Source organism: Citrus sinensis, chromosome 3 (assembly GCF_022201045.2).
Source record: "Citrus sinensis cultivar Valencia sweet orange chromosome 3, DVS_A1.0, whole genome shotgun sequence".
NCBI lineage: Eukaryota > Viridiplantae > Streptophyta > Magnoliopsida > Sapindales > Rutaceae > Citrus > Citrus sinensis.
This window is the reverse complement of record NC_068558.1, coordinates 30317917-30330764: the sequence shown is the minus strand read 5'-3', so window position 1 is coordinate 30330764 and position 12848 is coordinate 30317917. Positions and strand designations below refer to the sequence as shown.

Sequence of the window (12848 nt, the reverse complement as noted above, 5' to 3'; positions counted from 1 at the left end):
TGTATAATAATTTTAAATTTCAATGTAGGATTTTATAAATACCCAGCCATGAGTGTCATTATCTCATACCACTATTAGTAAAAATAAATAAAAGTTAAAGATTGAGTTTACACTAATAAATTTTAATTAAAGGTATTTTTTTCATTAAACGAGATGTTAAAAAAATTTATAATATTTTTAAATATTTTAATAGGGTTAATAAAAAAAGGGGGTGTTAAGAGGTTTTTAGAGGGGTGTCAATAGTTCCACTCTTTTTTTTAGTAAAAATAAATAAAAGTTAAAGATTGAGTTTACACTAATAAATTTTAATTAAAGGTATTTTTTTCATTAAACGAGATGTTAAAAAAATTTATAATATTTTTAAATATTTTAATAGGGTTAATAAAAAAAAGGGGGTGTTAAGAGGTTTTTAGAGGGGTGTCAATAGTTCCACTCTTTTTTTAATTGTTTGTGCAAAGGCTGTACTGGATTAAATTCATGGGATCGCCACGGCTAATAACCTTTATGTTTTATTAATAAAATTTAATAAACAAAAATAATTTATTGAAAGATCGTTTTGGTTTCGCCCGATCGTTTTAGCTCTATCACCGGTATTGGAAAAGACAAAATTTTGGGCGAAAATATAAGTTGATTGAATCAATTTGAAATGGAGCGAATCATATAATTAAAGATAAAAAAATTATTTATTCCTGCAAAATTACACAATGAAATCATGAAAAGGCGAAATTCAGTGGCATTAGTTCATCTTTCTTGCTAAAAACGAAAAAAAATTCACGACGATTATTTACAAATGAAAATTATATACGACTATTTATCACAAGCAAACACAAACCCTTTCATCGCTTGAACAACAATACAAAGAGGAGCGTTGAAATTATTTATTCAAAAACAACAAGATGTTTTTCATTTATTTATTTAGCTGCTTGACTGCATATGAAATCCTTCACCTCCTTAAGGAACAAAGAACACTCAGGCACCTCAGGGAATAAATAGAAACAGTGAACCGCATTCGGATACTCAATCAAATAAGCATCTTTCCCACATTTCTTTAGTCCCTCGTAGTATCTCTTTCCCCCATCTTGTAAAGGATCAAACCCTCCGATGAAAATAATCATCGGCGGCAAGTTTACGCCGGAGATATCAGCTGCGTTAGGCCCGAAAACGTTAGCTGCCGGATGGTCCCGATTTGACCCTTCTGGCAAAAACGCCTTCCACATCCAATCTGTAAGCTTCAATCCAACCAGTGGATCTCTCTGAAACCTCATTTCTGATTCAGTCCTTTCTTCTCCGCCGAAAAATGGCTGTATCGCTATGAGTCCATTAAGTCTCAGCCTGGAAAAATTACACCCATCAGCAAGAACTGCCACGTTATGGGCCAAGTTGCCTCCGGCACTATCTCCGGCAAGAAAACACTGTTTGATATCAGCACAAGCCGGAAAGTTTTGAATGTCTATGAAGCTGCTGTCAATGAATTTGAGTGCATCAATCCCATCTTCGTATTGACTTGGACACCGATGCTCCGGCGAACGACGATAGTTAACGGAAATGACGACAGCCGGGACTTCCACAGCTAGCCTTCTACAAGCATCATCGTATACTTTTGAATTGGCAGCAAGGATTGCAAATCCTCCGCCGTGGAAGTAGACGATGACTGGCAAGTTTGTTGCAGTCGTGTTGGTGGGCGAGTAGAGGCGGAACCAGAGATCCCGGGTGGCGTCGACTAAGACATCGAAGCTCGTGACGCCATTTTTGGTTGAAGGAGAGGATTTGCGATCATAGAGGTTAAAGAGGAAACGATTGACAGTCATGTTGCGGTGGAAACATATTTGCATGGCAAAGGAGAGCGTCGATATGGAGAGCCATGCCTTCCATGGGAGGTTTGGTGAAGTTTTGGAATTCGTGGACATTATTTTTCTTTTGACACTGAAATATTTCTCTCCACTTCTCTTTTGGGTAGTTATATAGGAATAATGGTATGTCTACAATAATTAGTACAACATCTATAAGAAGAAAAAGGAATTTTGTCTACTGAAATATTCTTTTTATTATAATGAAATTTTTTTATCCTGTAGTGATGTTGTATTAATTGTAGTACGTATATCATTACTGTTTATATAGATTGGATTCCAAGTAAGAATAAGTTAGATTAAATATAACATCTTTAAATTCTAAATAACTGCATGGTTAAAATTTAATAATATATATATATATAATCCAATTATTATTACGGATATGCTGATCTTTTAAATTATAAAATATTTGTTAATAATTCTTTAATTGAGTTTATTTATTTATTTATAAGAAGAAATATTAGAGTTTTTTCATTAAAAAAATTCGTCCAATAATCTATGAACACTTTATCCAATTCTTTTTTTTTTTTCAAAGATAGTTTTCTTACCTGATTTCCCAAAGTTTAGAACATTTTATTCTGGACATCTCAAGTGCACCAAACTTTTGCTCCGCTGCGTTATTTTTTCGTTGGCTGCATTATTGCCCATTTCAAATTCGTAAATGAATGTCAAAATTGTATCCAATGACAATGAGTGCAAGGATAGCAAAGTGCGCCGGTCACATTCAAGGCATTTTTCTTGACATTTGCTATAAACTTACGGACTGCTTCCTAGGGGGCCTAAATGTAAGGATACATGTTTTAACGGACCGCACTGTAATACCCGAAAAGTAATTAAGCAGTTATCAGTATTATTTAATTCTATTGTTGTGATTATTGATTTATTTCATATTTAATTTTTACATTTTTTATTACGTCATTATATGTGCTTATTTTATATATTAATATAATGCTTGCCTTATATAATTTTAGGGAACCCCTATGTTACATTTAATGTAACATATACACTCCACAACAACCACACAAATTATGGACCCACATATTTTGTGTGGTTGTTGTGAAGTGTGTACGTTACATTAAATGTAACATAGCATTTGCCATAATTTTTATGTCTAGTTTTTGTTTTTATTATTATTCTTATTTATTTTTAACTTAATTCTTGTGTTTTATTGCTGTACGTATATTTGAAAATATTTGAGTAAGAAGAGTTTAAAAAAGAAATCAATTGAAAGTTTAAGGAAAGTAATAGGAGATTAAAGTGGAAGAATGTCGAGGAGCCAAGCCACAATTGAAGCAATCACTTGAAGACGTGAAGAAGTAGCATTGGGGATTATCTATTTTTATTAACAGGGCAAACACGTATGAACGTGAACAATTACAGAAGAAGTGGGCTTGGCTTTTAAAGATGGACTAAATTAATCCTAAAGCACCTAGAGATTTCATGACAGGACGTGTCAATTAAATGGAAATTGCATGTCAAGTGGATGCGGCTAGATTTAATGCATATAAAATTCTTTTTAGGCTTTCCCAGGGGCAACTGTTTTAGCTTTCCGAGAGGCAATTGTTTTAGCTTTCGAGAGATACATAGAATTAAGAACAGCCGATGCAACAGAAGCCGAGAAGAAGAGAAGCAGCAGCCGCGCGAACATAACCAAGAGCAGCAGAAGCAATTTGGAGGAAGAAGACGCCGAGATTATTTTGTTGAGTTTTTGTTTCTTTTTTCTAAATGTCACGTTTGAGTGTTACCTACCATTCTTATGAATTCTCCATAATTTCTCAAGAACTAATTTATTTTATTAGGGCTATTAACATAACTATGAAAATTTAATTTTATAAATTTGTATTATTTTGGTTATTATTCGATACATGATTGAGGATAAATAATGAGACTCAGAGGAATTTATGTGTTTTTGCTTCGTATAGTGGATGTCATGAATTGAATGTGTTGGTGCAAATTTTGTCTCAACTTATGATGGTGAGTTCATTCTTTGGGCTGATCTTTATGGGCCTTTGTATATACTCTTCCGAGTCCACTTCCTTAGGCAATCAGAAGGTCCTTGTCCTGTGATACTCTACAAACACAAGAAAATTATCAGAGGGTCGGCTTTACCGGCGTAAACCCTCCGACGGTCAAGTCAGTCATCGGACTTTTGGAAATATGAATTTAGAAAGAGAAAGATTAGAGGGAGAAAGTTAGCATTTTTCCCTTTTGAGTCTCTTTTTTCGTCTTACCTTTTGATGTGAATGAAAGACATATTTATCGACCAAACTGATTTGACTTGGGTCCTAGTTATTTTGATGACAAATGTTATTGTTCTTGTGACATTTGGCAACACTTGTCCTCTAATGCCCATGTGGATTGACACATAGATATACAAACTTGTCTACAAATTAGAGGAAGGAATGTTTTATCCTTAGGTTATTTTTACTAAGACCTTGGGATCATAAGAGCCTTCAAACTTAGGAGGTTTGTCTTAGGGTAAGAGCCTAAAACCTCAGCACGTTTTGGATTTTAAATCCTTGCCACCTAGTTGATTTATCCTAGGTGATTTGTCTTAGGATAGGAATCTAGGACCTTGGCTCCTTTTGGGCTTTGAAACCTTGTTACTCAGGAGGATCATTTTAGGTCATTTGTCCACCACTTCGTGGGCTTAATTGGGAGGAAATCTATTAGATGAGCCTTATTTATTTGGGCCTTATTAGACTTATTTTATTTTTGGTCCAACAGAATGAAAGACAAAAATATACCAACATAATTCCTGCAGTTTTATTTAAGAATTTTCATAGAGCTAAATTAAAATCTTTGCATATTTAAATTCATATGACTTATAGTAGGTTAATATGTGAAGGTATTTTTTATATTACTTAAAGAAAATATTGAATGAATTAGGAAAATTCATTGTAAATGTGGGTAAAAATCATTAATCGCATAGATGGAGGAATTAAATTGAATGGGTTATGGTGAAGTCATATGTGTTAGTGCCTAAATCTTTTGCTAATTTATGTTACTGCTTGCATCTTCATTTAATTTTTAATTGCTTTATTTTATGTTTATTTTAATCTAACTTCTCTTAATTAATTGTTCAAATAAATTAGGGTTACAATAATGTTGATAGATAATAGACTATAGTCTCTGTGAGACAATACTTTACTCTACATTATATTAATTATGCCAACTATTACACTTGCTAACTTACGCAACATCACTAATATTTTAAAAAAAAAGAAAATGACTATTTTTAAGGGTAATACTCTACTTACTAATTTTGGATACTCAACTAAGATACTTAATTATGGAGTTCTTATATATCATTTATTGAGTAAATTATAAAAATAATAGATTAATAATTAATAATAAAATCAATTAATATCACACATGATGAGCATCAATGAGTATTCTAACTAATTATATTTAAACTTATATTAAATAGGGGTAATGACTTACTCTCAAGAGTATCAATATTCAACAGGCCATGGCCTACATGGATGACGAGCACGAAACCTGGAGGAATGTGGCGGCGACTGATTATCGTAAGTGGACAAAAATATTTATATTTATGATTATTATAGGAAATTTTGTTTCATTGAGAAATTTGGGGGGGGGGGGGGGTGTCAGTGATTTTGGTCCACTGTTTTTCTTTTTCCAAATTAAACAATAACAAAACATATGTTATTAGCTTTTAGGCTAGCATTTCATTTCCCAAGAAAAACAAGCCGTTCTCGTTTTCCACAATTAGCGAAGAATCAAGAATGGTAATTGTGGATGGGAGGAGAAAGAGCCATCTTTCTCGTTTTTCTTTTTCGTGTTTTCCACATTTGTTGCACAGCTGGCGGTCCCCACATTATAATATTTATTGTTGTCAGTGGATAGGAGGAGAAAGAGCCATCTTTTAATTTTGATTAGCCTATTTAATGTTGCGCAATAATAATATAGTACCCGCATTATTTAAGAAAACTCTGTATCAGTCCTCTTTTTTTTTTTTCCTTTAAAATCATTTTTGAACTTGAATTATTTTTTACTGAAAAAACAATTTTTGCCAACTCGACACTATTTTATAGACGAATTTTCAAACACGTTTTTAAATTTACTAAATATTAATCATTTCTTTATTAGTAAATGAATAAATAAATCATTTGAAAAACAATCACGGGCTCCTTAACAATTAAAATGCATCTGGCAACTAATCATCATAAGTTGTATAACAACGAAATCATGCAAGAGGATTTCCGCCGCCTGCTCTTTGAAAAAAAAAAAAAAATTCGTAGACGTCCGCAACAGATGGTTTTTGAAGCACTTAATAAACTTATTATAACAATGGTATAGAGGTACTTATGAAACTTCATAAATTTCAGGTTAGAATTAGAATCAAGAAGATATGCAAGTCATTGGAGGGAGATACTTTTAGGGCCAATATCGTATCCAGGGGCGAGGCTAACTTATTTTATTTTAATCCTAGTTAAAATAAAATAATTTTTCAAAAAAATATTATTTATTGAGCATGAATTTGTTAGGAAATAATATGAACATTTATTAATTTCATTAAAATTGTAAAGAATAGTGTTAAGGACCAGTGGACCACCATACAAGTTACTTGATGATATTTTTCAAAATCTGTTGGTTGGGCCTCTTCAAAAAAAAAAAAAAAAAAAGATTCAAAGGCCAACCCGGACCCTTTCATAGCTGCGCCTCGGAAATTGTATTACTATGGTGGTCCAAATTCCAGATCGCAGTTCTCTGTGCCTGCCTGAGGTAGTAATTCTTTATAATTTATACCACACAGCATTATTTTTGCACTTGCATATATAGTTTGTTGCTATCTGAAACTTAAACTGCTGCTTTCTGACACTTGCATTATTGGATTGTTTCAAGAGGAGAAAAATGAGAAATGATTTATTCTCCATTAATAAGTAGCTTAAAATGTGGAAGTAAAATTATATTTAGACGACAAAAACAGCCGCAACAAATTAAAGAGCAGAAACTGGAGATTTTCATAGGGAAACAAATGAAGATTGTTGTTTAGTAGCATGACAATTGTGTTGCAATTAAGTGAAAGAAAATTAACAGTCAACATTGTATTTTTTATTTTTTTTTTCATTTTGTGTATTTAAAGGGATATCATATATATCTTATGTAACTTGGAAAAACTTTATATCTTGAGTAAAGTGGGATAATTAATATAAAACAAATATTTATTACGCCGATCGGTGGCAGACCCCAGGAATTTGTCCTGGGGCTCAGTACAAATAATAATACATACAATTATATAATTTTCAGCAAAAGTGATGTGTCAACAAATTTCCAACAATATGGGTTGGAGGAAATGAAAAACTACAGCAAACATATGAAACCATAGCTTTTAATTTTTGTTCTTGATGCAGAAAGTCTAGCTTTTAAGACTTTTAGCTCTTGGTTCTACTTGTGGGAAATAGAGCAAATATATAGAAAGATGGATGAGGGCTAAAAATTATTGATTATTAGTACCGTTTAGCATGTATTTAAGAATCTTAAAACTTAAAGATATTTAAATTATAATGAGACAAAAATTTATTAAGTGTAAAATAAAATTAGGACAACCCTAATTTTTTAAAAATTCTTCACTCTACAATTTAGCCTCTTTCTTTTCTTTAGTCTGTTTTTGTTTCTCCACTTCATTTGAATGCTTGGATCAATCCTTTAATTGGCGGGAAAATCTCTAGACTAGAGTTTTTTTTATCATTTTCTTATAATCTTATTTATGTTGTATAATCACTAATTAGTGGTGGCTATCAACTATAAAATAATTATGTTAGTCATATTTTTAGTTAAATATGGTCATAATAAAAATAATAATGCACCAAATATAATAAATCATATTTAACTTATATGTTATTTAATGATATAAGAATGATGATGGTGTGTTGTGGATATAAGGATGGTAAAGGAGACATTAGAATATTACAATGATCTTTTTCCTACAATTACTTTTAATAGATATTTTATTATCTTTCTTATTTGCTTGTTTTCGTGTAAAAGTAGAAGCTACAATACTTATTAGATTTTTTATGCAAATTATATAATTTAATTGTTACCAATGCATTTTAATCTTTAATTTTTTGTCTAAAAAATTATTGTTCTCTTATTATTGAAATTTAGAATTCAGACGGATTTAGAACATATTTAGATTTGAATTTTTTTTTTTAAATTTAGAGTAGATATAGATCTTTAGTTTTTGTTTTGGATATGAATATGAAGCGAAAAGTATAAATTCATGATAAATCTGGAACAACTACGGATCTGAACTTTTATTGTAAATCTTATTTGGAGCATAATGAATCTGAATCCATATATGCCCCATTTCCATCCCTACACTTCCTATAACTAATGCTCGAACACACTTAACAGTTAATCAACTAGCCTACTACCTTTTGCATGAATGTTTTCACCTCATCAATACACAAAGCCGACTCAGGCACGTCCGGGACTCCATAGAAAGAATGAAACACATTTGGATACTCAATCAAGTACACTTCTTTTCCAGCTTTCTTCAACCCTTCATAGTACCTCTTTTGCCAGTCTAGTAAAGGATCATACCCTCCAACAATTACTATCGTCGCCGGAAAATTCAACCCCGAAATATCCTCCGATTTAGGCCCGAAAACATTAGCCGCCGGGTGGTCTCTGTCTGCACCTTCCGGCAAGAAAGCCTGCCACAGCCAATCGGTGCCTTTCACGGTAATAAACGGAGCTCCAGCTAGCTTTATTTCGGATTCAGTCCTTTCTTCTCCTCCAAAAAATGGCTGAAGTGCTATAACTCCAACGATCCTCAAATTTCTGAACCCATAGTTGGAGCCTTTGAGCGCAACATGATGAGCTAGGTTTCCGCCTGCGCTGTCCCCGCTGACGAAACAGTTCTTCAGGTCAGCATCTGTCGGAAAGCCTTCGAAATTAGGGTTTAATTCTATGTACCGGAGCACATCGAATCCATCTTCAACTTGACTTGGGTACTTATGTTCAGGCGAGTTCCTGTAATTCACTGACACAATGACAGCATTGAGTTCTTTAGCTAGTCTTCGACAGAGGTTGTCGCTGCCTACGGAGTCAGCACAGATGCAGGCGAACCCTCCGCCGTGAAAGTGGACGATGACCGGCAGCTGGCTGCTGTTGACGTCATTTGTTGCTGCTGTGGTGGTGGTGGTGGTGATGGGGACGTAGAGGCGGAACCAGAGGTTGCGAGATGGGTCAACGATTATGTCAGATGTCTTGACGCCGTTGATGGAGGAAGGTGGAGATTTGAAGTCGAAGAAGCTCATGAGACGGCGGTTAACGGAGCCGTCTGAACGGCGAGAGAGCTTGATACCCCAAGAGATAACTGACATGGCAAGCTTCACTGTCCACGAGAGATTTGTCCATGTTGACGGAGTATTATTATTATTATTAGACATTTTTTTCTCTCTTCTAGTTCACTTAATTTTATCAGATATTGCTGTATGCGTATTAATTTGAGGTATTATAGGAGTTTGTTCAAAGAGAATTTCGGCAGCTGACAAGAAGCAACATATACTAAAACCCTCTCCATAATGTTGTGGTGGTGACTCACTAGACAATACGTTCTTTGTCGATTAGGTTCAAGTTAATTTTTATTTTGTTTAATCACTATAATTAATTGCAAAATATTAGAATAAGCAGCCGTAGAAGGAATATTTGGCCGGATAGCTCTATGCATGATAGCATGTTTTGATGCGGTTACTGTTCAATTGTCTAATTCGGAGACGGCTAGCATTATTACAAACATAAGTTTTTGCTGGTTAGAGGTTACTCTTCCCCGAGGTTATTGTAAAGAGAATACATGATTAGCCATTAAGCTTCTGGATTCAATTAAAGATAGCTAACCAATTAGGTTACTCTCTTAGGGAGAAAAAATTATATTGAAGTTCCCAAAAATATTTTCCATGTATTAAAAAGTCTGGAACGTGTTAAAATCCGGAGTTAATACTGATTACAAGCTGATCGGTTTTACTGATAATATATTTGAATAATACTATACTAATGTTAAAGGTTAGTAAAAATCAATTAATATATCACTTGAGATTAGTTAGATATATAGGCACTTTAAGTTTCAGTTAAGTTAGTATATTATTGTCGTAATTTTACTGCAACGTAACATTGTGAGCAAGCAAAACACTCTTTCATACTTCTCAAAATTATTTTGGGTAAGTTTCATGAAACGTCAATTTTCAACTTTGTAAATCATGGATACATTAAGAAATTGATACAGTACTATCATCGCAGTTAAATTAAAAAAAAAACAATAATAACAAAAATTTCGTTTTACTACGTAGGCATTTTTTCTTCTTTGGGTGTAAAACTATATGTACTTTTGACATACGGCAGAACTTAGTGGCCAACATAAAGAAAAGACAAAAGGTCGATGGTTTTACCGGAAAATTAATCACAAGAAGTATAGATTTTTTTTATTTTTTATTTTTTGTTGAAACACGCAATAAGAAGTATAAAATCGAATACATTGTTTCCAACCCTATGACGAGGAAGGAAAAAAAGATATATACTTACGAGAGGGACAAAATTTGTGCCGTTCGCTTCTATGCAAATAACTAATATTACAAGGCTTATGTGAGATCTAATTTTATAGGCGACTAGACCATATCCTAATTAAAAGGTAAGTTAAACAAACTATTAAAAGCAATGAAGTGCATGAAACGTAAAACAAATGAAGGATTTTAATGGTTAAAAGTTTAAATTCCTACATACAATTGCATGCTCGGGCATTAAGTAATTCACTAAGTTATAAAGATTACAAGATATTTAAAACTTATTCAATTTGAGACACCCGGCCTCTTAGTGATTGATGCTACCTCATTATTTGTAATCTGTATGAAAAATTTTGATTGTAACAAACTGTCCTGATTAAAGAGACCTATGATCCAGTGATAAAACCTATAAAATACACGAAGTATAAGAAGACATATATTGATATATACACTCTTAAGAATTCCGCCAACCACCTTTGGGTACTAATTTGCGCCAATTAATGCTTCCTTTATTATATAATGGAGACTCAGCGATGCTGCCAATGGGATGCCAACACATAAATAAATATTGTCCTAATAGCTTGCATCAGAGAGAAAATTGGACATTGATGATGGAGAAAATGTCAACAGTACTTCTTGAATTTGACCTAATACCTATCTAAACTCTCAAAATAATTCCCATTTGCGTTTCCATTTTTGAATAAGAATGAGCACACCAACTGACTCTCATTATGAGATTATCTAACGCCATCAGTCACGTGCAGGCTTGTCCTTTGAAATTTTGAAAATTTTGCAAAATCTAGCTGACAGTAATGGCGTCAAGCGTATATTTAGTTTAATGATCTATTAAATTTGAAAACTTTTGGTTAAACATCAAAATTAAGTGAACTCAATATTTGAAGATTAATATGATTTATATTGCTACTAATATTTAGATTACACTACTGCAAGTGTTAACAGATTATAGGACACAAATTGCAAACAAGTAAACAAGAAGAAACCCTCCATCACCCAAAAAAAATTATAAAAAAAAACTATTTATTCTTATTGGATGAAAAGCGACAACATCGCATACGAATTATCATAATACAAGGCTACTAGATAGCAAGTTTAAATGGCTTTCAAACAGGCAAGAAAAGTTTTGACTGTTGAATTAGCTGATGAAGCTGAACCTCATGCAACACACGTTGGAGTGCCAGCTGGAATCAAGCCAGCTGTAAATCTAGTAGCTAGCCTAGGAGTGAGAGTGACAGATGCACGTGAGAAGCTAAAGAATTCCAGGTGGCAAAACTGTTATGAAGAGATTCCCATGCAGTTAGATGTGGCTGGAATTAGTTGTTAGTTTAGCTATTGTTAATTGAGTATTTGTTATTTTGTTAGTTAGATTGCCAAGTAATAATTGGCGTGATTAGCAAGCATAAAATTGAACTATAAATACTGAGTTAAGCTCATTATTGTTAATCAAGTTTGAGTGATAATAAAACTGAAACAGATCTTCTTCTTCATTTTTGATCTGTAAAATCTAACTTTGACTGACTTGATTATCCCATTCCAGCTCTTTCCACCAACTCTCCTCTCCCTTAATAATGGATTTGCGTTCCACTCTACTGTTGCGATCAAGTGGGAGCTTCTTAAACTCTGGGCATTTTTTGACAGTCATTTCTTTCGGAGTGGGAAGTGCAAGGCACTCGAGTAGATGTTCTTCAAATTACGTAATTCTTCCAGTTCAAGATGTTCAAGTCTTGCAAAAGGGTTTAGGTTTTGCACCATCTCCACTGGAACCTCACCTAATTTTTCACTGTTGATTATCTCTTTCATATTAGGGCAGAAATATATCCGCATCTTCTTGAGATTTGGGGCAAGAATAAGCCATGTCACGTGCTTCATTTCAGGACAAGAACGAATATCAACAATGTGCAAATTATAAAAACCTTGTGTTATTCCCATTTTTTTTCACTTCATCCATATACTCAATCTCGAACTGCCCCAAGTCCTCAAACTTGCAACAGATAAAGCACTGGGCGACCTCGAATTGTAGAAGTCACGAAGGAATAGAGATTGAGTACTGGTCTGTAATCTAGGGGAGCTTAACAATCTTTGGAGAGCACGTAAACTTCCAATGGTGACGCCCAACAAATGTAAATGATCCAAACCAAGCAATTCCTCTACCAAAAGCTCACTACCTCCAAACAGAATGCTCCGCTCTTCTTGTTCAATGGCACCGCATAAAAACATTCTCAATACTTGTAGCTTCTTTAAATTGGAAATAATCTGTAGTGGAATCGTATGCAGGCGGATTGTATTATCCAAGTTCAAACATTTAAGATCAAACAAGCACTTAATCGATTCTGTCAATTTTTCCAATCTGGTGTTTGATAGATCAAGATTTTGCAATGAAACCAAGTTGGAAATCGCATGAGGTAATTTCCATAGTCTATGGTTATATGAGAGGCTTAAAACTCTAAGAGAG

The 12848-nt window shown here is 33.5% G+C and overlaps 2 protein-coding genes across 2 annotated transcripts; both read right to left on the bottom strand.

Moving 5' to 3' along the window:
- Positions 1 to 661: 661 nt before the first annotated feature.
- On the bottom strand, positions 662 to 1963 carry LOC102623064 (probable carboxylesterase 18). The gene has a single exon (XM_006478273.4). The coding sequence runs from the start codon at positions 1905 to 1907 to the stop codon at positions 912 to 914; it is 996 nt and encodes a 331-aa protein (XP_006478336.2). The 5' UTR covers positions 1908 to 1963; the 3' UTR covers positions 662 to 911.
- A 6171-nt stretch (positions 1964 to 8134) lies between these two features.
- Positions 8135 to 9313, bottom strand: LOC102610897 (probable carboxylesterase 18). Its single transcript, XM_006478302.3, has one exon. It carries the CDS (start codon positions 9269 to 9271, stop codon positions 8240 to 8242), a length of 1032 nt encoding a protein of 343 aa, XP_006478365.2. The 5' UTR covers positions 9272 to 9313; the 3' UTR covers positions 8135 to 8239.
- Between the last annotated feature and the right edge of the window lie 3535 nt (positions 9314 to 12848).